The following is a 26,557-nucleotide window of genomic DNA, read 5'->3' on the forward strand; positions in this document are numbered from 1 at the left end:
ATACAGAAATATAAAGATATTAATTCATGTGCTGGTCTCTTGTTGCTCTGCTGTACCTTTTTACATTATTTTTTACTCTAGACAATATTTTGTGAGGATGTCCTATGCAAAAACAAAAATTAACCAGATTGTACATTACTGTAATGATGTTTTAACTTGTATGCATGAATTAGTGAAGTTTACATTTGGAAAATAAATTTGTAAGTAAAATTGTTTTTTATTTGTTTTTGTCTCTTTGCAGAGTTGTCATGAGTCTAATTCAGTCCAAGCCAGGTTTCCACGTAGAAACCTTCTCCCTAGTTTAATAGAACAAACGATTATTCCATCAGTGGACTGATAAAGGCCTTGGTTATTGATATACAACATTTGCATGGTGTGCAGCATGCAATAAATATCATCCCAGGCTCTGCAACTCATTAGCAAACAAATCTCCTTAGTTGGTATGAAGCATTTTATTCTGAATGTTCGCTGAACATTTCTCAGCTTGCAACTTCAAAGCTGCAGCCTCCGGTTTCTGTTTGTTTATCGTTTGCCTTCCAGGTTTGATTTTCCCACTAAATAACACATGAAAGCAACGCTGTTTACCAGCTGACCGGGGAGTCCCAGATGTCGGACTTTCCCACCAGAACATGAACGCAGCATAACAGCTATGGCTAAAAAAATGATAATTGTCTAATGATGGAAATCACCAGATTGCAGAAAGACAGACAGGCAGACAGACAGGCAGACAGACAGACAGACAGGCAGGCAGACAGACAGACAGGCAGGCAGACAGGCAGGCAGGCAGGCAGGCAGGCAGACAGGCAGGCAGACAGGCAGACAGACAGACAGACAGGCAGGCAGACAGGCAGACAGGCAGGCAGGCAGACAGACAGACAGACAGACAGACAGACAGACAGACAGGCAGACGGACAGACAGACAGACAGGCAGACAGACAGACAGGCAGACGGACAGACAGGCAGACAGACAGACAGACAGGCAGGCAGACAGACAGACAGGCAGGCAGACAGGCAGGCAGGCAGGCAGGCAGACAGACAGGCAGGCAGACAGGCAGGCAGGCAGGCAGGCAGGCAGACAGGCAGGCAGGCAGGCAGGCAGACAGGCAGTCACACAGCTGTAAACATAACCTCAGTCCATCTTCACTGGAGGTAATGAAACATCCACACTGTTGCTCCCACTGCACTGTTTCTTACAAAACGTTAATAATTTAGATTACAGACAGAACCAGCTGGTATTTCTGAAACTCTGAACAATAAACATCAGGTAAGCAACATTTTGTCCTGAATATAAACCCGGTTCACATTCAGCTGTGTTCAGCTGTGTTCAGCTGTGTTCAGCTGTGTTTAGGTGTGGTCCGCTGCAGTGAAGCTCTGTCACATCAACACTTGGTTTAACCTTTGGACCGGCCACACGGCCACACGGCCACACAGCTGACTGTCTCCTCTGTTGCAGCGGTGCCGGCCGCTGGCAGATCCTCGCCGCCGCCAGAGAGACGGAATATATTATCTCAACGGGGAACGGGGCGAGGCAACCTGCCAATGTCACTGAAAGGACTCTCTGTGCCGGGAGGCGGAAATCTTTCTGCTGTCATGGCAAATTGGCGTGTTTTACAGCGTGCGCTCTGCTGAAAGCACCGCGGGCCGCTCAGGTAGGAACCGGCTGCGGGACTGAGAGGATTTCGTCAGCGTTTTGTCCCGCGCCGAGCCTCGGCTGCTTTCAGACGACGCTCACGATGTCGCCTTCGACTGAAAGGAGCTTCTCTCTCTCAGACAAAACCTGCAGCTGCACTTCATCTTCCTCCTGTCTGGCAGCGCTGCATGAACAGAGCGAACATGAATATATCACTAATGTCAGGTTGAACTTCAAAGCAGTTTAGAAACAGCCTTATTTTCAGATTGACAGCCAGTCATTTTCAACACAGTTTCATAAAATTTCCTGAAATGAGCCTGAACTGAAGCTGAGCCTCCATGTTTGTGACAGAATCCACTTCAGACCAGGTTCCTCCTCCAGTAAAGGATTCTGGTCCAGCAGCAGGAATTGTTCTGGACATTTCCACCTGTTGGTCATGTAAAGGTTAGCTAACGCTTCAGTTCAGCAGCTGAAACAGTTAGCTTCAGGTTAGCTTCAGGTTTTGCTCACGGTTCAATAAATGAAAACTATTGGGAGTTGAACCATCCGCCCCCGACCTCCGACCTCCGACCTCCGACCTCCACACCCTGACTGTCCACTGCCAAACCACTTCCTGGTTCCTGTCCTGTCTCCTCCTGATCCTTTCTGCTGGGAAACAGGATTCTCTCACCTTTCGTGCTCATTTCATGAAAATTCAGCTCATATATTACTAAGAGAGCAATTTAGAAACACTGGTTTATTTTCAGATTGACCACCATCCATTTTTGAAGTAAAATCCAGGTTTTTGAAAGAGCTCCATGCTCTCTGGCTTCAGGAGACTTCAGGTTCTACATAATGACAACAGAAACCTGGCATATAAAAACACTTAATAACAGCCATAAAACACATACAATTCAAAACATACAATTCATAAATAAACACCTCTGCATCATAGAAAATGTGCAAAATGTGCAAAAATGAGTTCAACATGCATATTTTTTTTAACTAGACCTGCAGGTCAGTTCTCCACGTGTGGATAATAAAATCTTCTATCGATCTAAACATTCAATCACTTGGAGTTCTGAGGTTTTTCAGAGCCAGAAGTTTGTCTGTAGAAGTTTCCATGTGCAGCAAATCAAGAACCACGAAGCTGCGATTAAACAGCCGATGTTCAGCGTTTCCACAGAAGAAGAGCGTGATCATCTGCATAAAGTCACACACTAACTGAAAGAACGAAGGAGTCTTGGTCGCCTGGTGGCTCTGGTCACCAGACTAGACCTCCTGTCACTTTATCTAACATGATGGACTTGTCTGTCTCTTCTTCTGTGGTGTTAATAAGAACACATGAAGAAACAGCTGAATATGAGCATCAGTCCACACTTCATTTTGTTCTGCTAGGCTTTCCGTCTCCTTCTACCCATAATCCCTTGTGTTTCGGGGCGGTTTCCTGTAGTCGGAGTGTCAGTTCTCTTGTTAGAGGACCGAGACTCTCGCTGCCGTTATTTGGTGCCACCAGAGGTCAAAGGTCATCGTTCACCTGGACAAACCGACCAACTGAAGGAGGAGAAGAAACCGATCAGAACGGGATGGTGTCGAACGCAGCCTCAACAGAGAGGAAGGTGATAACAGCACATGTATGGAGGAGGTCTGGGCAGCAGCAGGCTGAGTAACAGAGTCTTCTTCATGAACTGTGACATTTGGGAGTCGGTGCAGTCTGTGGGTGAGAAGCTCTGACTGTTTAAATGGCAGAGCAGCCAGCGAGAGACAGATGAGTCAAAACAACAAGTTCAGCTCGCAACACTCAACACTCACCCACGTCAGTCCCCCCAGTGCCCTTCAACTTCCTGTATTCACACATACACACACACACACACACACACAAATGTGCCTAAACACACACACATACACACATGCACACTTTTCTGCATATGCACAGGCATGGAAACACAGACATGCACATACACACACTCTTGTAGAGTTAGAGACACCCACTAACACACACACACACACACACACACACACACACACACACACAGGGACACACTCTCACACGCCCACACACACTCACACAAACTTCTTTTTGTTTCTTACAGTTACTCATATTGAGTCTGCAGACTGTGTGAGCAGTGTGTAGGAGGGAGCGAGCTGCTGCTGCTGGTGATGATGATGATGATGATGATGATGATGCTGGTAGTTTGTGCATGAAGAATGAAGCTCATTGTGAAGAAGAAGTTATTCTGCTGCTCTGAGGTCAGAGAGGAAGCAGCAGGTCACAGGTTCGATCCCAGCCTGGATCAGTGTGTTCACATGCACACTGACGATGGAACCAAGACCCAAATTCCTAATTCCACAGTGTGGAAAGTGGCAAATTAAGTGTGCTAAAGATTAATAATAATACATTAGGTCCTAATAAATATTCGGAAAGTAAAGCTTTTTACTTATTTTAACAGGGAAGGATTTGATTCGATTCTTCTCCTGGTCTGTCTCGCTGGTGAAGAAAGTTAGATTTGATCCTACAGAGTAAACGACTAAATGAGATCTCCAACCTTTGAAAAAATGTTGCGTAAATTGTTAATACGCTAAATCTCAGGTAATGATTTTATTACCTAGTGTTTTGGAATATATGTCCTTACTCCCAGCAGAACATTGAGTGGGCGGCTGCAGCTCGGCAGGCCAGCGTCTTATTTTTACCCAGATACAAAACACGGTTCCCATACGGCGGTCGAAGGATGAAATCCCGGCTTAGCGCCGTTTGTTTTCGCCGCCTCAGGCCGAGCCGAGGATGAAGATTCCCTCTTCCGCTGCTTTGAAAGGAAAGCAGAAACTCCCGGACTGGATGTGTTTTCTGCAGGAGAGCAGAGCTAGAGTCAGCAAACCCCGGGGGCAGAGAGGCGGTCTGCGGCACACAGTTCAGGTCCCACACAGCCAGCCGCAGAAGAAGAAACCCACCGAGAGGGAGCGGCACGAAAACCAAAAACCAAGAACCAGACCTTTCTGTTCCAGTCCTCCAGCCCGCTGCAGTGGGACGGACCGGGTGCTGCAGTACAGCGGCTCTCAACCTTTTTGGCTCGTGACTCCTTAAGACGAAGCGTTGTCCGATCCCCCCCCCCCCCCCCCCCCCCCGTCACAAGCCTGTAGGGTTCAACTAAACAATGATTTTCCCTTTTCTGGTCGTTTCATTTGATTCATATTCAGAGGAGGCAGAGAGGCTGAAAACTATTCAGTATTTCACAAGAAAAAATCAGAAAAAAGACGTCATGATAATACATTTGTATAGTAGAAATATGCTTTTTTCCTATCCCATAAATCATCTTGCAACCCCCCAAAATGATCTTACAATCCCCTGGGGGGTCCCGACCCCCAGGTTGAGAACCACTGCTTTAGTAGATCACATCATTTTGCTCAGTTTGAGGGATTTCTGGGGTTTTCAAGGCCGATACTGATATTACTTGGATTGAAGCTGCCACTAGCCAATACTTGGTGATACTCTTTACTTTAAATTTGATCATTTTCATGCCAAAAAATGCTAAATGACTATTCAGCGTTTCCCCCAGAATGAGGAAGAACGAGAACCTGAATCTGAAAAGAATCTAAATCTGAAAAGCCTCTGAAACTATCATGTGACACTTAAAAACTCACTGAAACTGAGGGCAATACAACTGTTACTACTACTGCTACTATTATTACTAGAAAAATATTTATGCGTACTTGTGTGGAATCAAAATGTCTCATTACAATCAGTTCAGGTCTTCCCATAGACAACCAGTGTAGTATTGATCAATTCTACAATAAATATGTAATCAATCAAACTGTATTAAATCCATCATATCAGACTGGACCAGACTCCATTGTTAATAAAATGACAATATAGGCCCCATAAATTGGTCTGATCTTATCTGTAATATAATGTAATATAATAGTCTCCTCTATGCTCTTGAAGCCTGTTATTTGATTTGATTTGTTATTTGTGACGATGTTTAATGCTGTCAGGTATCAATAAAAAGGACAGAGGCGTGACACGGGTATAAATGATGACTTTTTTATTTTCAGATATGAACACATACAATCCCACTGCTCATGGGTTATATGAACCACACACTATCTCTCACCACAGAAGACGAAAAAAACCCGAAACAAAACAACTCAGCGGTTCACCTCATACGCTCACTGATATGACGCTAAAGCTTTGTTCTTTTGATTTATCACAACAGTGCTCTCTTTGAATAAAGGGTTAGATATTCTAATTTTCAAAGGTTTCTATCTTTATTATTGCAATGGAGGGAAAAACTAGGACACTTTAAAGTTGAATTTGGCTTTTTTTTGTTTTTTTTTCACATGTAACCCCTATAGACACTGTACTGAAACACAGCTAATTAGAAGAGAACGCGTGGTTGAGCTACCGACGTCATACAGGACAGTTTATTGCAAATCAAAGACCTGAAGGTTGATGCCGAACCTCGGGCAAATCGACTGAGGGGCGAAACCCTTCCTCACCCTGCAGGACTATCTGAGGTATTTCAGATCAACACACACACACACACACACACACACACACACACACACACACACACAGGGAGTGATGGTAACTTAAGGACTACACTGATTTTTTGGGACTTTGGTCAATAGAGAAGCAAACTGATGAAATGTTGTAGTTAGCATTTTTGCCATTTGGTGCGCAGTTCAAATCCCTATGGAAAATATTAATGGACTTTGCAAGAAACACCAAAAATGTAAAACTCTGCTACACAGAGGCTTAGCTTAGCTAGCTATACTATGTTTTGTTCCATGAAATAAAATACATCAACTTTGTAAATTTACATCCTTCGTTTACTTTTTTTGTTGCTAGCAAAATGCTAATTATTTGGACAAGGGGCAGCAACAACAGTCGTTAGCATGTAGCTAGCAACAACTGGAAAACACAACTAACGAGAACAAGGCAACTATAACTATGAAAAATAACAACTATAATATAACTAACTAATCAATGCAACGCCATGAAAATCTTAATTTCAATGTCAGAGACGAGACAGTCGGGACGAGTCGAGAGGGAGAAGAAGTCGCTCATCAGTGTTGTTGTAGATTAGCATTTCGTTAACAAAAATCGATACTGAAAGTAACTAAGATCAGAAATTCACATAGGTGATGCTAGTGGATGTATTTTAACCCCCTGGAACAAAACGTAGTATATTTACATCAACATAGCCTTTATTTTTGGCATTGTTTAAAAAGCCCATTCATATTTCTTCTACGCACCAAATGGTGAAGACGCTAATCTATTGCAGACAAAATGACGCAAAATGACAACTTCTCTTGACGAACTCCATTAGTCACTTTATATGTGATGAGAAAATTGGCACCAAAATCATCTCTGTCTGGTAGATCGCTCTGTCCGGTGTGAATGCTAACACTTTAGCTACACTTTAGCTACACTTTAGCACACACTGTGTTAAGCAGCCTGATCATTAGCGACTAGCATTGTGAGAAAATGAGAAGTTGTAGCAGCTCTGAGGCTGATGGTTACTTCATTTTAATGACCTGCCAGGCTTGTCTTGTCAGACAAAAAGAAAACACTGTTTGGAAATACTTTCAGTGGCTGAAGATCTCTCTTCCCGCGAGACTTCGAGCGAGACTTGCACAGTAAGTGAGCGAAGTTAGCCAGACAGCTAAAGACATCGCTAACATTTTGTTTTCAGAAGTTATGAATCTACAGGACAGAGAATAAAACTCAACACCAACTTTGGATTACTAAAAGGTTTGTCTTCATACTTTGGATCATGCTAATCGCCTACAATTACTTAACACACTGCAGTACAAAACTCCACAAAGTCAGTGTCAGTTTAATGAGCAGAGAGGTGACATCTGTCCGGAGGAAGTGACGTGCCGACTGCCGCCGCCGTGCCGCTGCTCAGCGGCCAGCAGCAGCACTGTGGTTTGACTGGGCAGCTCATGAACATGTGAACGTGTGTAATGGTATGAGTGTTAAGGAGAAGGTTGCATGCATGTTCAGAAAAGGCTAAAACACACACACACACACACACACACACACACACCTCTTGCCGTCTGGATACACAGGTTTCAGCACCAGTACTGCATAATGTTTAATGCTTACAATTTTTCACTTGAAGTCCAAGGAGCCGAGGATTACTAACAGTTAGGTGAGTTAGCTGAGAGCTTCCTACCTGTCGCACAACAGTCTGCAGCGACGCTCGACCTTCGCTCCGCGGACCAGGAGGCGCCGAACGACCGAACGCCGCCGACGCGGAAAAGCCGCCTCGCTGCAGTTTTGGTGTTTTCCCTTTTCTTCCTTGTATTGAACGTTTCCATGGATGTGTTGAGTGAGTTTCACGACCCGTTTAACCCCCAGTATATAATCTATATAATCTCAAAAACACACGGGGGTCAGTGAAGAAATAAGTATTCTCCTCTTCATCACTAAAAAAGCTTTTTGCAGTTACATGGTTTTTCCCCATGACTGATCGTTTCATGAAAGGTAAATTATTAGCAGACCGACGGAAGCACGTCAGTGTACGGGACGATGTGCTTTGTAGATAACGAGACGGTTGATGTGACCGCTGCTAACGCATGACGCGGCTGCAAATTTCATCTCCGGTCGGTTCCAAAACGCACGGTGAAGCTCGGCGGCGCCGCCGGCCGGGTGGAGCGGCGGCATGGAGTCTTCCTCATGATCAGCTCTAAAACCTGTTGAAACCCACAAGCCTCATGATTTTACTGTAGACTGATACCAGTTACTCTGATCGTACGGCTGACATGTCAGTTAGTCAACCGTTAATTAACCAATAATTTTACGTTGTGTTTTTTTGCAGAGATTTAACCCCCCCCCCCCCACCCCCCATCCCTCCATGGCCGTGCACTTAAAGTAACTTACCAAGTAACCTACCAAAGTGAAAATGGTGTCCATAAGAAATAAGCGCAAAATATTGCTTCATGGCATTTTGTGAAAATCATATAAAAATATTGTTTTCTATATTTTACACGTATATTTTAGCCTTGGCTTGTAAATTCCCAATGACGTCACATTCTCTAGTCCATAGACAAAAAAACACACAAACTCTTTCATTTGAACGACACACTAACCGTTTTCTCCTCAGTTTCTGCTATATACATCGGTATCTAATGTGCAAATCAATAATTTAAGTTGTGTAAAACTCTAAAATGAATACAAAATCATATTTTACACTTAGATGTACGAGTCTATGAGCCAGTCACATAAAAGGGTCACAGACTGCAACGCTTGAGTGTTTGGTCGCTGTCTTTGCAGGTAACATCCTTGGCCAGGGGTGCGTTTGTTTCGTACGACTTTAACGCTCAAAAGTGAGTCAACCGGTTTGCCCGTAATATAACCACACTAGTACACAATCACTTTGCTGATTAAAACATTCATATGATAAAAAAAATGAAATGAAACCCACACTAGTCTCATTTAACCCTGTAGTCATTTTTGCTGTTATTACTAATAAATCAAAAAGTGCATTTTTATGCTGGGACTTACAATGGGACTGAGTTAAAATGCATATACAGCTCACACACTAGCCAATCAGCTTCACTAGCTAATTGGCTAGTGTGCACGTGTGAGCATACAGGCCAAAGGGGGGGGGGGGGGGGGGGGGGGGCATTTAATTCAGATTGGGGGGCAATTATTGCTCAAAGAAAACTATTCTAGTCCCTAACTGATCGCGACTTTTATGATCATTGTGATATTTTTTTAACCTAATAGGTTATCAATATTAATATTCATAACATTAGTTCAAGTAAAGGTGGCTGGTTGACTGTAAACACAGATGGAATAGAGGAGGACAGTCCTGGCCAAAGTTGTTAGCAAACCAAAGAGAGACATTTCAGATCGGATAGTTGTGTCATTTGCAGTAGCTTAGACAGAGTGACAGGAGTCGAGACTTGAATCTGACGTAGGATCAGCTATGGCCGGTAACCATTCTGCCCTGTAACCCCGCCCCCCCCACACCCCCCCATGTGCACAACAGTGTTTCTTTATCTCATAGTCATGGTTCTCTCCTGTCCAGGAGGGTGGGACCACCTGGAGACCCGGGCTACGCCGGTCTGTGCACCTTGCCCTCCCTCTCCCTGCATTTCAGCTCCTCCTTGTAGCAGTAGGAGCAGTAGTTCTCGGTCTCCGGCCGGCCGTAGAAGGAGCAGTTCTCCCTCCTGCACCTCCTCTGCTGGAGGCAGTACATGCCGCCCCTCCCTTTGGTTTTGTCCGCGTTGTTGCCGCCGCTCGTGCCGTTGCTCCAGGCGGGAGGCGAGTCGGCGTCGGCGAACTCCAGGCAGTCTCGGATGTCGCCGGCGTTGAAGCCGTTGGTGTAGGTGTGGGACTTGTGTTCTCCCGGCATGCTGTACGGCTCAGCGACGGCGGCGGCGCCGCCATTCATAGCGGTGCGGACGCCGGACATGCGGGCCGGGGAGTAACTCTGGGAGGACAGCGAGCGGTTCTGCTGCGGGTAGGTGGCGCACGTCTTCAGGGTGCCGACCATCGGCCGGTACGGCTCCTCGCGGAAGGAGGCCGGGGGAGAGCCGACGTTCACCTCCCGCAGGTGGATGACGCTGGAGCGCTGGATGGGCGGGGTGTGGCTGTAGTGGGCCGACACCGGCACGGGGGCGGAGGGCTGGGAGCCGAGGAGGGGCCTCCTGCCGCAGGGCGAGCTGTGGGGGGACGGGCTGTGGCGGCCCTGCATCTTCAGGGCCAGGTGGGGAGGGATGTGCGCCGCTTGACTTTGGTGGAGCTGCTTGGCAGGAGAACAGACTTCCTGTGGCAGGGAGGTGAGGGGAGGGGGGACGGGCGGAGGGGTGGGGGTGGAGGTCCTGTCCATCAAACGCTCTCTCTCCCTCTCCCTGTCTCTCTCCCTGTCTCGCTCTCTCTCCCTGTTGGAAGCGCTCTCTTGGTCGGGCTTCTTGGCGGACGCCGTGTTCGTCGTCGGCCCGTTGGCGGTGACGGCCGCCGCCGCCTGTATCGGCTTCTTCTCCGCCTCCTTCCTCTTCTGCTCCTGCTCCTGGCTGAAGCGCTCCTGGGCGTTGCTCAGGTAGAAACTGATCATCTCCTCGTGGAACTGGTGGCGGTGGCTGGTCAGGAGAAGCCCGGCGAAGATGAACTTGCGCTCCCCCTGCATGGCGGCTCGCAGGATGTTGAGGCTCAGCTTGACGTCGGTGCTGTACTTCCAGTGCTCCGTCAGGGCCTTGTCCCCCACCAGCCGGGCCAGCAGGCTGCCTCTGTCCCGCTCCAGCAGGGGGGACGGCATCCCCGGCAGCCGCTCCGTCGGCGAGGGGCTGGTGGTTTTCTCGGAGGAGGAGGAGGTGCTGGCCGACTGTCCCGACTCCTCCTTCCCTCCTCCCGCTCCCGCTTCCTTCCTCGACTTCCCCTCCTTCTTGGTCTTCGTCTTGCTCTCTCCGTTTTCCATGCTCCGCCCGTTCCCGCCCGAGTTGGAGCGGTTGATCTTGCCGTGCACCAGCCCTCCCAGACCGCCCATGTTCTTCTTCAGTTTGATGCCCAGCGTCTTGCTGAAGCTGCCCAGTTTGTTGGCCACCGAGTCCGTCCTGGTTTTGTCCTTGTCCTTCCTCTGCTGCTGCCGGTCCGTCTTCTCCTTGGGCTCCTGGGTCTTGTCCTTGGAGGAGGCGGCGGAGGAGGAGGAGGCCGCAGCTTTGCCGTTGTTGACGTTGGAGTTGCTGCACACGGATTCGCGGTCGGAGTCCATGGAGTCGGCCAGAGACTGGACGTCCTCTCCCGCCGAGGCCGTGGGAGACTCCGGCATGGCCAGGGGAGCCTTCAGGAGGAGAGGAAAGGAGAGAGGATGGGGATGGAGAGGAAAGAGAAGAATGTGAGGAAGGAGAGTAAAGAAAGGAGGAAGATGGAGGAGGGAGAAGAGGAAAAAAGAAAGGAGGGTTAAGACGAGATGAGCATCGTCTTGCTAATGTCAGTTCATTTTATTTTATTCTTTCACTCTCCCTCCCTCCTCCCTTTCTCCCTGAACGCTTATTTCTTCTTCACTTAGTACAAGATGCTCTATTCTTATAAACCCGATAGGTAAAGTGCTCACCCTTGTTTCTGATGGTATTCGAATCCACGTTACATTCATGTAGCTGTGCAGGAGGTTGAGCTTGGCTTCCAGAGACAGGATTAAGCTGCGTGGAAGAAAAAACAGTCGGTAATGCTCACCACATTTTGGAAGAAAATCCAACTGACTGTACCGTTGCTAAGCGTTTGTTTTGTCTGGCGTACAAAAACCTGGAATCTTATTCGAGAGGCAGTTCGACCGAGTTATTTTCATACTGGTTGAATGTTCGGCTGCCAGATCTCCCAGCTGCTCCGGCGCAGCGTAACCTTACAGGACCTCTCGCTCGGCGGCGCTCACCGCCTCGTCGGGGCGCCTCCGGGGCCCGCGCCTCGCCTCGCTACAATCCTGCGCTTCCTCTCTCTCATTACCAAATGAATGAGGGCGAGCGATGGGACGCCTCCATCAAAAGACTCCCCGAAATCTACGGGAATTAGCCCACTCTAAGACTTCACAAATTAGCGCTCGGCAAAGCTCATCAGCGCGAGCATCCTGCCTCTTTGTGATCAAAGCAGCCGGCTCCTCAGGCTCCGCGGTGAGAGGCGTCGGGATAATGAGTGTTTGATTAGAGGGGGATCTCCTCTCCTCGCTCTCTGTTTACCCTCCTCCCGGCTGGAGGAAATGGGGCTTTACGAGCCAGCCGCAGCCCTGGAGGCGATATTCAACATACCTCTCTCTCTCTCTCACTCTCTCTCTCTCTCTTTTCACACTGCTTCCATCGTTGCCAAAAACCGCCGACCCCATGTTGAGCCTCAGGACTCCCTTCCCTCCCTCCCTCCCTCCCTCCCTCTCTCCTAATTTGACTCACAATCTCCCTCTGTTAATCTGCTCCTCTCTTCCCTCTCTCCTCCACATGCCTCTCTCTCTCTCCCTCTCTAGGTTTCTCATTTACTAATTAATGAGTATAAATGTGACCTCTCTCTCTCTCTCTCTCTTGTTTATCCTCTCCAGTTTCCCTCATCTCTCTCTCCCCCTCCCCAGATGTCACTCATTACCTCTCTCTCTCTTTCTCTGCTTTTTCTTTTTAATGTGACAAACTCTGCGTTTACCTCTTTCCTCTTTCAAACCAATGAGATTAAATGTGCGACATGTATCATGTTACAATCAATATATTGTTAGCACATTAATGTTGAGGCATTGGTATAATTACAGTAAACAGAAGCCTGTCAGCCTCTACCGGCCTCTACTCTGCATCCTCCATAGTTTCTCCACCTGGTGGATCTGGAGGGAAATCTGCTGGATCGCTTTACGGCACAAAACAGGAAGAGGTTCTTCTTCTGTTCTTCCAGAGCAGACGGAGCTAAAGCTGAAAGAGTTTCTGGCAGCAGATGGTGGAAGGAGGGAAAGGAAGATGGAGAAATCACTTCCAACATGTTGATCCTCTTCAGGGAGCGGGGGCAGGAAGCAACGGGGCTTATGGGAAATGTAGTCTTAATGTGGAGAAACACTAGAACTAACAATAATAATAATGGAGCCTCTCCAACATCAGGTTGGAGTGTTGGGCTGGTGGTCGGGGGGACGGTACAACTTCAACACAGTTATTTACAAATGTGTTATTCACTGGTCAATGATAGAGTATTCATTCTCAAATATTAGGTGGAATATATATGAACCAAGTGCCAGAGACTTTAGGCGATACTAGGTAACTCTTTGAGAGTCAAATTAGTATTTAGTAATAATACTTTTCTGTTGTTGACAATTTACACATCGGACCTCTCCTGATGTGCTAAACTCCACCCGGTGTAGTACAGGAAAACTTTTGTGAGAACTACTGTCAGAAATTGATTTATAGTAAAACAACCCTTTGTACTTGAAAAATAACAAATAACAGAATTACACTTTGGAGACTGAATCCTGTTTCAGAAAAAGTGAATGATGAACTTAAAGAGGCGTTAAGTGATCTATGACTTCTACAGTCCTGATAGAACTGATGCCTGGTCCCGGGACAGAGTACGGGCCGGACAGTTTGAAAGTCAGAAATCTCAGAAATGTCAGTGGCTAACCAAGTAATTGATGAGTTATTGGTATTGATCCACACATCTCATCACACATCACATCTCATCTCGTCTCTATTGTGAAAATGTGTCTTTATTATATATGTCGTCAATAGATTAGATTGATGCCCCTTTAAGGTAATGACCTTTCCCCATAAGGGATACACAGCATTTCATTATAAAGCCAGCAGTGCCGCCTCAGGAACCTCTGACCCTTGACCTTTTGGGTCCCTACATGGATGTATAATTTTTTGGAAATGAACTTTGAGTCAGAATCAGACTGAGTGAGACAGAGTGTCTCTATGTCTCTCTCTCTGTGTCTCTCTGTGTCTCTCTGTGTCTGTAGGTGTCTCTCTGTGTCTCTCTGTGTCTCTCTGTGTCTGTAGGTGTCTCTCTGTGTCTCTCTGTGTCTCTCTGTGTCTCTCTGTGTCTGTAGGTGTCTCTCTGTGTCTCTCTGTGTCTGTAGGTGTCTCTCTGTGTCTCTCTGTGTCTCTCTCTGTGTCTCTCTGTGTCTGTAGGTGTCTCTCTGTGTCTCTCTGTGTCTCTCTGTGTCTGTAGGTGTCTCTCTGTGTCTCTCTGTGTCTCTCTGTGTCTGTAGGTGTCTCTCTGTGTCTCTCTGTGTCTGTAGGTGTCTCTCTGTGTCTCTCTGTGTCTGTAGGTGTCTCTCTGTGTCTCTCTGTGTCTCTCTGTGTCTGTAGGTGTCTCTCTGTGTCTCTCTGTGTCTCTCTCTGTGTCTCTCTGTGTCTCTCTGTGTCTCTCTCTGTGTCTCTCTGTGTCTCTCTGTGTCTCTCTCTGTGTCTCTCTGTGTCTCTCTCTGTGTCTCTCTGTCTCTCTGTGTCTCTCTGTGTCTGTAGGTGTCTCTCTGTGTCTCTCTGTGTCTCTCTCTGTCTCTCTCTGTGTCTGTAGGTGTCTCTCTGTCTCTCTGTGTCTCTCTGTGTCTCTCTGTGTCTCTCTGTGTCTGTAGGTGTCTCTCTGTGTCTCTCTGTGTCTCACCTGGCCAGCTTGGCGTTGTCGTTGTCGTCTCTGCTCCAGTCCCAGTCTTTTCCAGGATCGGTGGCGAAATGCAGCGACAGCAGTCTGTGTTCAGAGTCGGTGAGCGGGATCACAGCTGGAACACACCAAACACACACCCAACACACACCCAACACACACCCAACACACACCAAACACACCAAACACACCCAACACACACCCAACACACCGAACACACACCGAACACACCAAACACACACCGAACACACACCAAACACACACCGAACACACACCAAACACACCGAACGCACACCGAACACACACCGAACACACCAAACACACACCGAACACACACCAAACACACACCGAACACACACCGAACACACACCGAACACACACCGAACACACACCGAACGCACACCCAACACACCCAACACACCCAACACACCCAACACACCGGGTTATCCTCTGACCTCTGACCTCACACAACATTTTACACATCCTGTTTATATGCTGTACACTTTTTCTTGTGTCTGATACAGTTGTGATGAAGTTGTAAATGCTGTATGGAAGCACTAACATACTGGAGGCAGTGCTACAGTATAGGATGGTTATTGATCCTCTCCACCAGTCTACCGGTGCAGGTAAACCGCCACACAGCGCCACCTGCAGTGTGTTAGAGCTTACTACACCGGACCGGACGTTACAGTCGCAGCAGTAAACCTCTGCTGCACTGTCCGTCTCCTCCATCCACATCCAGTCCACTAACACAGATACTAACAGTGTCCTGGATCTGTCCTGTGTCCTCCAGGCATCCAGGGATTTAGGAAAAGCAAACGAGCAAAGATACAATCCAACAGCCACTGCGGCCTGCTGTAGAGCTGAACAGGCATACTGCAACACAAATAATCTCCATATACAATCTATAATCTTTCAAAATACTGTTTGCCAGACCATTAATTCTGATGGATACTATTCAATAGGCAAAAATAAACCTCTTCTCCTGCTGAGTAGAATGAGTGAACTGCAAAATATAAGTTCAGTCGTCTGCACACCGAGAGAAACAAGAGGCTGAAAAACTTAAAGATTTATTCAAACAAAGGAGAGGAAGTTCCCCAGTGCAGAAGAACCTGACTGAGCAACAGGTTTTCAGCCCTGTTCTCCTCTTGGTGCGGTTTTACTTTCTGATGACTGGAAATGCAGCAAATTTGCTTAGTTTGAACAATTCCTCTCAGAGGAATTACAGCAACAGCGCAGCAAGCGTGCTGTCAAATCAGGAACTTCTACAAGAGCATACGCAACAGCACACACTCACACAAATGACACACACACACACACACACATGCACACACACTATAGGTCTAACAAGTCTTTCTGGAGATCTGAGTCATCTGTTGTCTTTTGCGGTTTGAGCGGCGACCTCAGGCTGCCGTCTGCTCGTTGTTTCTGGATGACTAACGCGGTGTGAGTCACCTCACCGCCTCGCCTCGCCTCGTGTTCAGATCCCCGTCAGCTGGCTCCCAGGGGACGCCGGCTGCACCCGGGGGACGCCGGCTGCACCCGGGGGACGCCGGCTGCTCCTGGGATCCGTGTTGAAACGGTACAATCGCTAATCACATGCAACATGTTCTCCCTCCGCCCACGGGACAGAAGAACAAAGCGGTGACTAAAGGACGCACACAGCGCACACGCAGGGTGGGAAACCGACACCCGCCGACAAATGTGGTGTGGGAGCGTCTGAGCCGAGGCTGCTGGGTCTGTTCGCTGCACCGGCGCCGCGGCGGTTAGAGGCTTCATGACGCTCCCACAGTGGCGCTTACACACCGCCTTCTGGTCACGTCCCATACGATCCCTCCAGGCCACCGTACTCACAACATAGTTTCAAAAATAAATTTTGATATGGAATGTCGTTGTCAAGGAAAACATTAAAGAGGAACAAAACCCAAACCCAAATCTGTGTAAAGCCTGACGTCTAATGGTAAGAAGCATGCTACTGAAATGGCCACCTGCTATTGGCTGATCTTTGGTGCCAGATGATGTCACCACCTGTTGTACTCTAGAAGGTCACCAACAGATCAGCCAATAGCAGATTCAGATTCAAAAGAAATCAGGACAGCTCCAAACCTTTAAACAATAGTGATGCAGAATCCACATGTGGATTCTTTAGAGGAATATTTGAAGAGTTACGAGAGTTAGACGAGAAATAAAATAAAAAACTGGACTTGTTTCACGAAACATAACTAACATCCAGTAACTCCATAAAGGAAAGAAACCAAGTGTTCCCCTTTCAAAGAAAAAGCAAAGTGCAACACAATGAAAACAAAACAAAGAGGTTTGATACATCAGATGGAAAGTGTGATAAAGCTTCTCAGCTGCTTTTAAAACTTTAATTACAGTCATTACAAATAGCTTGTAAAACACTGAGTCCAAGCTGGAATTAGCACAAAGAGGGAGACAGTTAACACTGATGGGCAAAACAAAGACTGTCTGTCTGTCTGTCTGTCTGCCTGTCTGTCTCTCTCTCTGTCTGTCTGCCTGTCTGTCTGTCTGTCTGTCTGTATATCTGGTTCTTTGTTTTCACAGCACAGTGTCAGATCAGATGTAATGCATGTGCAGTTTGTCCTGGTGGTTTTGGTGCAGACAGGTTAACAGGCTCTGTTCACACTACAGGACTTTATGCTCAACTCTTTACGTCTTTGTTTTTTGGGATCATATCTATTGTAGGATCATGTAACCCATATCCCATAATAATATGAACTGAGTAACAACAACAAGAGATGTCACGTCTGTTTTTTAATTTGCAGCTAGAGCTGAACAATTAATCGAACAAAAATTTGAAATTGCAATATGAACTTCTGCAATTTCCAAATCTCAGAGGCTGCAGTTAATTTCTTCAGAGAGAGTTTGGTCCAAACTGGATTGGTGAACAAGAAGTTTTAGAGCTGCAGGTAATCTTTGGTCCATGAATCATCAGACTCAAACTCAGTAAAAATGCACACGGCTGGTGTTTTTTAGTATTTCTTACCGTCAACAAATCCTATAAAAATAATAAAATCAGCAATGAATTTGTTTTGCCAACAAGTCTCGTCCATGTAGCGGTGCCCAGTGCAGCCTCATGTCCCAGCAGCCATAGAACTGCATTGTATTAAAAACTATTAAACCCCGTCACAGAGCCATGCTGCTGCTCTGCAGCATATTTCATCATCACGATGCACCGGGCCGGACGACTTTTTCCTCAAACGACTTAATAAGCCGACCGTAAACACGTTTTCCATCTCAGGAAAGTAGTTCCGTAGCACAGAAAATAGTCCCCGACGTAATTTGTTCCCATTTGAATTTGATTTGGTAATAACTACAACAGTCTGACTTTTCATGGTAACAGTTAGAGATTTTTAAAATGTAAACTATGTCTTTGTGAGCTGTATTTAAAGGTTTTTAGCTTACAATTGGAGCCAATGACTTCCGGGTTGACGGATAAAAACGGAACGTGGGAAGTCAGAAAGTAACGGGAGTAGAGCAAACGCATTGTTGATTTTGTTATTTTCATAGGATTTGTTGACGATAAGAAATGTATTTAAAAACACCGGCCGAATTCTTTAAAAGTACATTTTGCTTTCAAGGCGCCTCCTACTGTTTCCTTTTGTTTTTTTCTAGGCTACATATTGTAATGAAGTAATGCAGGCTAACTTCTAGTAGAATGAAGAGTATTTTCTATATTCATTTATATCTTATATATACTTTGCAATGCTGCAAAACATATAGGCCTGTTTAACATTGTCAACATTTTCACACACATTTTATTTTGGCTTAATAATGCTGTTTAGACAAAAACACAAAGAGTAAATTACAAATTGTGGAGAGACGGGAGATAACAGCGTCAAAATAATAACGTCATACAAAAATGTATGACAAGTGAAACTGATATGAGTCGCAGTTTAAATCGCAATTGCAATATTCTGTCAAATAACAGTAATTCGATTTTTTGTCAATATCTTTCAGCTCTAGTTCCAGTTTGACTGACCGAGCCGTCCAGCCGTCTGTCTCGGCTCCTCCGTGCTAACTCTGCTCAGACAGGCTGGTTACATGAAGACAACTGGCTCAGGTCAATGACCGAAGATTTACTTCGTCATGGCAACGCTGACAACAAGTTAAAATACGACTCTCACGCAGGAGCACGGCTCCATGCGGTGCAGACAGGAAGTGAAAAACTGCGACTCCATGCAGCTTCTGCTGCTGAGTCTGATCAGAAAACATCTGAGTCACGTGGAGGGAAAACAGAACTGGGAAACTTTCACACTACAGCTGGAAGTCTGATTTTATTTGGCTTGCATGTGACACAGATGTGATTTTTTTTCAGAGCAGAGTGAATGCCAAAACACACCTGGGATCTGATCTTTTTAAATCAGGTTTGGGCCACAGTGGTGTCTGCTCCCAGATCTGATTCATATCTGATACGCTGCGACCTGACCTGAGTCTGACCGGTCAGAGTTCAGGTGGTTTCTACCTGTCACTCCACAGCAGATCAGCTCGCTGTCTGTCAATAATCAGAACTGAGCAAAAAATCTGAATTGAGCATTAAAGCTGCAATAAGTGAAATTTTCTGATCACTAGAGAAACTGACAGAAACCGCAACACATTTGTAAATAACACACAGCAAAGCCACTGCACTACGGAGGCCTACTGAGGACAAACCTAACAAAGCAGCGTGCATAAAGGCTAACAGCTAAGCTAACCGTACCTGCAGAGAAGTCTCACCGGTTACCAGTCTCACTTTGACTGATCTTTCTCCTGCTGAAGGTCACATGACCCACAATGACAAGTGAAGAGGCAGGGAGCAAGTTTACTAGTTTAACAAGTTGGCTAGTTTAACAAGTTCACTAGTTTAACAAGTTTACTAGTTTAACAAGTTGGCTAGTTTAACAGTTCACTAGTTTAACAAGTTGACTAGTTTAACAAGTTGGCTAGTTTAACAAGTTCACTAGTTTAACAAGTTGACTAGTTTAACAAGTTTACTAGTTTAACAAGTTGGCTAGTTTAACAAGTTCACTAGTTTAACAAGTTGACTAGTTTAACAAGTTGACTAGTTTAACAAGTTGACTAGTTTAACAAGTTAACTAGTTTAACAGTTCACTAGTTTAACAAGTTTACTCGCTCGCTTCATCGATTCCTCCATCATGAGAACATGTTCAGGAGTGGGAGGGGCAGCGAGGGAGGAGACGAGCTAGTTCAGGAGCAGAATCTGACAACAAGCTTTAGAAAAGAGGTGAAAACAGCAACACAGCTGGATGTTGGTTTATATCATTATGTCTCAATGAAACCTCCACACAGCACACAGCAGGTTCAGGATTGGTTAGAAGGGCTGATGTCACTTCCTGCAGGTTTAAGGCCTGTAGTGTGAACGGAGCCTCAGCAGCACAGACTGACTGACACACAGTCTGCAACACAAAGACTATTTACTCTGATGGTTTCCAGTACTGGAGGTACGCCTCCCTCCTCCTCCTCCCCCCTCCTCCTCTTCCTCCTCCTCCTCCCCCCCCCCCTCCTCTTCCTCCTCCTCCTCCTCCTCCTCCTCCTCTTCCTCCTCCTCCTCCCCCTCCTCCTCTTCCTCCTGTCCTCCTCCCCCTCTTCCTCCTCCTCCTCTCCTCCTCCTCCCCTCCTCCTCCTCCTCCTCCTCCTCCTCCCCCTCCTCCTCTTCCTCCTCCTCCTCCCCCCCCCCCCCCCTCCTCCTCCTCCTCCTCCTCCTCCCCCTCTTCCTCAGCAGCAACAGGCTGATCTGATCTGCACAGAAAACCTCCGTCTTTAACTAATAACCTGCAACGTGTTCACAGAAAAAACTATTCGTCCTCTCTCTCTCTCTCTAACTCAACAGTGATCCTCCCTATCTCCAGTTCATACATCTTCTCCTCTGTCTGTTCTAAACAGCCGGAGTCTGCCGCACAGGAAGTGATGCGTTTTACGTTTCCGGTTTGTTTGGAATCAACAGAAGAAGAAGAACTGGGTAGTTAGCATGAGCAGCGAGAGCCACCATGACTGAACAGACAAAGAAGAGAGAAACTCAAACTGCAGCAACAGGAAATCCAAATCCATCCATTTATGTGATTATCTCGGGAAAACTAAATGTGTTATCTTGACAAAATTACATAAATAACTCTCGAGTAAACAAAGAAAATGAACTCGTTATCATGGGAAAGCAGCGTAAATAAAATGTATATTCTGTATGTCCTTAATGGGCTTCGGTAGACTTCATTTGCTTCTTGAATCACAACTTTACCTGCAGACCGGATTTATGACTTATTTAAAAAAAACTTGTTGAAACGAGAGTGAAATGATGTCATCACAAAACCAGAAGATGTTTTCACTTGTTGTTCTGAGTGAAACGCTGCAGCAGTGCATCCTGGGAGTGTAGGAGGCTTGGCTTTGTTATGTGTGTGTGTGTGTGTGTGTGTGCTAATGTGGGTGAGAGGATTCCTTTTGTTTGTGCTTCTGTGTGTGTGTGGGTGTGAATGACAACGTGTGTGAGTGATTTACTGGATGGGTGTGTGTGTATGTCTGTGTGTGTGTGTGTGTGTGTGTGTCACTACATACATTCCACACACTCCGTCTGCTTGTCAGTGTGTTTTAATGGCCGCCTGTGTGTCAGAGCTGAGATGATAAACAAGCAGCGAGGAGGAGGGGGAGAAAGATGAGGAAGAGTAGGGAGAGAGGAAGAGGAGGAGGGGGAGAGAGAGGGAGAAGAGGAAGAGGGGGAGGAAGATGAGGAAGAGTAGGGAGAGAGGAAGAGGAGGAGGGGGAGAGAGAGGGAGAAGAGGAAGAGGGGGAGAGTGAGGAGTTAATGGCTGGGCTGCTGTTTACATGTTTTATACTGAACTTTATTTCACTTTATTGTACCATCACTGTTATTAACATTTAATTTATTTATTTCACTTGCTGCTGTTTTCTTTTCCATGTTTGTGTTTGCTGGCTGTTTGTTCATCAGTTTGAATCAGAGCAGCAGGAGAGATGAAAACAGAGAGGCTGCTTCTGTCTGTCAGTGGGTCAACCTGCAGGTCCGGCCCCCCCTGCTGGCCGCCGGGGGAACAACACGTGAACCTGTTTGAGAAATCCCGTCTGAACCGGTTCCACAGGTGAACCGGTTTGGGTCGACATGCAAACCTCAGAACTGGGTTAGAAAAACCAGATCAGACTGATGATGAGCCATGGAAACTCTGACTGCTGTGTGTGTGTGTGTGAGAGAGAGAGAGAGAGAGAGAGAGAGAGAGAGAGAGAGAGAGAGAGAGAGAGAGACTCAGTTCATCAGTTCAGAGTCTTGTTTACATCAGACAGACTGACAACAGACAACGCTGGAAGGCTATTGGTTAGAGAGGCAGGTTGTGACTGGAAGACACACACACACACACACACACACACACACACACACACACACACACACACACTGCTGAGGTGCTGTTGAGCTCAGCGGCAGCGGCTCAGCAGACTGTGGTTTCATGTTCCTCCTTCCTGGTTTGTTACTGTAATGTTGTTGTTGTTGTTGTTGTTGTTGTTGTTTTCAGTCTGAAGCCGTGATGTGATGAATGTTTTGTTCTGCTTCAGCTGGATGATCGTGGAACACTGCACCGCATGAACGGAATACAAAAAAAATCAATCAATCAATCAATCAATGTTTGAAAATCCATCCTGCTGTATTCCTGAGAGTGACCCATCTGGAAAACTCGAAACTATTCCCTGACTTCCCCACAGAAATCATCAAACTCCCCGACTCCCTCTGCCTGGAAGAAAACCTTCTAACTTCATGATGCTGCAGAGGAAACAGCATCAGCATCAGCTCCTCTCCCACAGTCCAGCAGCCAGTCCAAATGTTGAAACCTCATCTAAAAATGTTTTGTTTTGTACCCGGCTGTTTTCTAAAGCACTTTGGTTCACACAAGTTTTGTGTTTAGCTCTATATAAATACAGTTGACTTGACTTGACTAACTTACCAGCCTGTTTCACTGTTTTAGCAGCCAAACTAAATGTTTAACCACTTGAACCCAGGCCAAAAATCCTGAAAAAACGCCTAAAATGACAAACTAAGAATAGCTCCACATCTGCCAGGCCTGTGTTCATGCTTCTGATGCTTTGAGAGGTGAGAAGCTGGAAATGGATCCGCTGTCAGTGAACTGAATCTGTTCCACAACATCACGACTGGACCGCTGCTTACTTGTCAAAGTGGCCGGTAGAGTCGAATAAACTTTGCAGCCAAAACTTCCCGTCTCAGTATTTGGCAGGTAGCAGGTGTTAAATCCTGATCCTGATGACATCACAGCCAAGAGGAGCGGCAGGCGGGCGGGTTGTTGTTGTTTTGGAGGGGGGAGGGGGGAGGGGGGAGGGGGGAGGAGGAAGAGGATGGTAATGGATTATGAGTGTGAACAATCGGTCTGGGCTGTCGGCCAGTCATGCTGCGTGTGTGTGTGTGTGTGTGTGTGTGTGTGTGGTGCAGTCCCTGCAGGCAGAGCAGAACTGGGACAGGCAGTAATGATAATTTTAGAAAAACCACATCTCACTGCAAAAGAAACTCAGTCAGGTACGGTGGCTGGGAAGTCCCAAACTGAGAATTTCCCCAGACAAATGGAATAACTCTGTTTATGTTTCATGATATTTTCTGTCTGCAGTCTGAACATCTGTTCATAACTGACTGAAACAAATGTAGAGATGCCAAATACATGTATATGAGTCTGAACAGATGCATCATAATGTAATAACAGATATTACATGATATTCCCTGACTTCCCCCAGAGAAATTATAAAATTCCCAAACTTCCCCGGACTTTCTGGAATTCAGCTTTCTAACTTCCATGATGCTGCAGGAAGTCAGTGAGCAGAGGAAACTGATTTCACTGCGACTGAACGTTTTGGCGACGGAAAGAGAAATCAAACTTTTCTTAAAGCCAGGTGAGCATCAGATGGGACTCAGTCTGGATGTGAGACTCGTGTTACTGCAGATGAACAGCAGGCAGCTGTGCTTCAGATCTGTTGTTGTCGTCTGAAATCAGATTCCACGTCAGGTTTATTTATAGTATCATTTCTTTATAATAAACAGATGACATGTGGTTTCTGTGTATTTATTCAGATCTGAGCCAAGTTATGAAGTGTGAGTCCAACATGGAGAACCTCAGCTGAGCAGATCTGAGTTTCTTCAGTACGTCAGCGGGCAGCGTCGCCCCCTGCTGGAGGAAACTGTCAGTCCTCTCTGCATCACACACAGTGGATCTCCACCTGTCTGCCTCCTGACCTTTAACCTCTTCTGGTTCAGGTTTTATCCTGTTGGTCAGTGTTCATGACGCTGCCCGACTGACCGGACTGTGTCTGTGTTCAGCCGCCTGCACCTGGAGTCTGGAGAGTCACTTCCTGTTTCACCTGCTCTGATGGAGGTCTGCTGCCCTAAAAAGATGTTGTTGACGCCTCAATCCCAGACTGCAGCAGGACCAATGACAGGAGGAAAGCAGGGTGCTGATACACACACACACACACACACACACACACTAAAAACCCCTCCCACGCTTGCACTAACACACTAATTTAACGTATCATGCAGGATGTAAAATCTGGGTCATGTTCCAGGCTGTGTGTGTGTGTGTGTGTGTGTGTGTGTGTGTGTGTGATGGGGGGGGAGGGGGGTAGAAAGAGTGAGAGAGAGTAGATAAAATGTGAATGAGAGCATCAGGTCAGTCCTACAGCCAACTGCTGAATAAAATGGGACAGAACAGAATAGAACAGGATAGAATAGAACAGAATATAGAATAGAATGGGATAGAACAGATGACTAACTTATCACTTTCACTATTCTAGCAGCCGGCTTGATGTTTAGAGTCACACAAACTCTGCAGGTTTCAGAAATACACACTTCAGACTCTTCAAGACCTTTTAATGCTTCTTGGAAGTGAATTTCAGATCAATTTAAAACCCAAAATAAAGACCCCGAGCTGTCTGAAGCAGCCTGATTCTGACTGAACAGCTGCTATGAATAAAATAAGAAAAAGGACAGCAGGAAATTAAGTTAAGAGACACGAAGTCAAGCAGGATGCAGAAACCTGTCAATTTAAGACGTTTTAATACTTATTGAGGCCTTAAATGTAGATAATTTATTGTAGGATGCAGATATTCTGTGTATTCTGTTGCATATCGTTGCTGTCAGGTGAAACTTCAACATGTCAGCTGATCAGGAACTAACAGGAATTAGTTTTTAGCTGTTTTAATGTTATCCAACAGGGTTTAAAAGAGTTTCATAAGAGAAAACATGCAGCGATGTTCAGTCTGAACACGGTGTTCAGGCAGGGATCAGGGTGACGTCACCCTGCACTGATACTCTAATCTGTGTGTGTGTGTGTGTGTGTGTGTGTGTGTGTGTGTGTGTGTGTCACTTCACTCTCTCATCTCTGAATCTTGTTGCTGTTGCTCTGCTGTCTGTTCTGTTACAGTTTTATAATCGTTACATTTTCATCCACAGTGACTCAATATAAGTGAAATCAGTGTCGGCTCCTACATCAGCAACATGACAAGCAGCCAACAGTAAGCAGGTCAGAGGTCAGAGGTCACAGCACCAGACTACAGACTGAAGTTAAAGCTCCATATTCTCTCTGTCCAGAGTTTTATTTTGTGTCTTTCTGTCCATTCAAAGCTGTGTGTGTGGTGTCATGAACCAAAAACACTCTCAATCCATTTCTCCACGTTCATTTTCCAGCATCTCTCTGAGCCTTACCAAGAACAGGCCGTTTCTGTCTCCGTGTCTTTAAGGCTCATTAATATTAACGACCCTCCGTTCCGATCGGCTAACCGTTTCGAGAGCGAAACGTGAGACGCCGCGGCCCGGCGGCTACAGGTAGGGAAAACTCTCCGGTAATAAACGATGACGACCGCTCGACCGCTTTGAAAAAAACACTTTGTTAGTCTATTATTTCTTACAGAAATGATAATGAGCGAACCTTTGTGACGCCGCAAAGTTACGGAAGTCCAAACGGCTCGTTTAGAGGCTCGCTTTTCTAATATGGATTGTGTGGATTTAGTTTTGATGCTTTCACCATGTTTAGATACACATCCAACTCCTTTATCATCACAGAGGAGAGGGAGTCCTGCTTTACACCATGTGGGACTTTAATGTTCCTGTGAGTCCAGAACGATCCTGAAGACACAGAAGTGAAGGGAGAGAAATAAGGAGGAGAGGAGAAAAGAAAGAAAGGATTTGAGTTATGTTCCATAATGCTATGAATCTATTTTAGATAAGAATTATTCCCTGAAGCCAATATCTATCTAATAATTAGATAAGATTTAGAGGATCCAGTTTCAAGTGCTGACACTCTGTTAACCAAGGACTTAAGTTACTGACTGTCCTTTAAAAGCACTTTAATTTAATTTATTTATGTAATTAAGATTAATTTTGTGATGTTAAGAGCAGCTGTCACTGTGTTCGAATGGTTTATATCTCACTTTGGAACAAAACTCTTCAGTTTTTATGTCCAGACAAGAGAAGATCAGAGGAAGCAGCAGAGGGAGATATGGAGAGAAGAGGAGGATGCTGGGATTGTTCTTGCTTTAACCTCTTTGCTTCCTTTTTATGTTGCTCTCCTATCTGTACAAACACACTGTAATACTCTGTAATTATCTTAAAGTAATAATCTGTGAACATTTCCCTCCACCTGTCTGTCCTGCTCCTCTCTCTCTAACTCAACAGATCCAACCTATCTCCACTTCATGGAGCGTTTCCAGTTTGTTTGGAACAGCAGAAGAAGAGCTGGGTGGTCAGCATGAGCAGAGAGAAGAGAAACACCACATGAGGCTGAGTGACAAAGATGAGACTAAATAAAACAAGTGGAAACTGTCTGTGAAGTGATATCATGTAATTAACAGCTTACAGTATAAACCCAAGTTGA

General features: G+C 46.0%; 1 protein-coding gene across 1 annotated transcript in view; it reads right to left on the reverse strand.

The window, feature by feature from the left end:
* Positions 1 to 9,651: 9,651 nt before the first annotated feature.
* LOC139933085 (OTU domain-containing protein 7A-like) overlaps positions 9,652 to 26,557 on the reverse strand; it is a 74,128-nt gene continuing 57,222 nt past the window's right edge. The window contains exons 12-15 of the mRNA XM_078285458.1: positions 14,676 to 14,790; positions 11,674 to 11,758; positions 10,500 to 11,400; positions 9,652 to 10,409 (exon numbers count right to left, since the gene is read on the reverse strand). Of these exons, the coding sequence (XP_078141584.1) occupies positions 9,676 to 10,409; positions 10,500 to 11,400; positions 11,674 to 11,758; positions 14,676 to 14,790 (1,835 nt within the window). The 3' untranslated portion in view covers positions 9,652 to 9,675. The remainder of the gene's footprint in view (positions 10,410 to 10,499; positions 11,401 to 11,673; positions 11,759 to 14,675; positions 14,791 to 26,557) is intronic.

Source organism: Centroberyx gerrardi, chromosome 1, assembly GCF_048128805.1.
Source record: "Centroberyx gerrardi isolate f3 chromosome 1, fCenGer3.hap1.cur.20231027, whole genome shotgun sequence".
NCBI classification, from domain to species: domain Eukaryota; kingdom Metazoa; phylum Chordata; class Actinopteri; order Beryciformes; family Berycidae; genus Centroberyx; species Centroberyx gerrardi.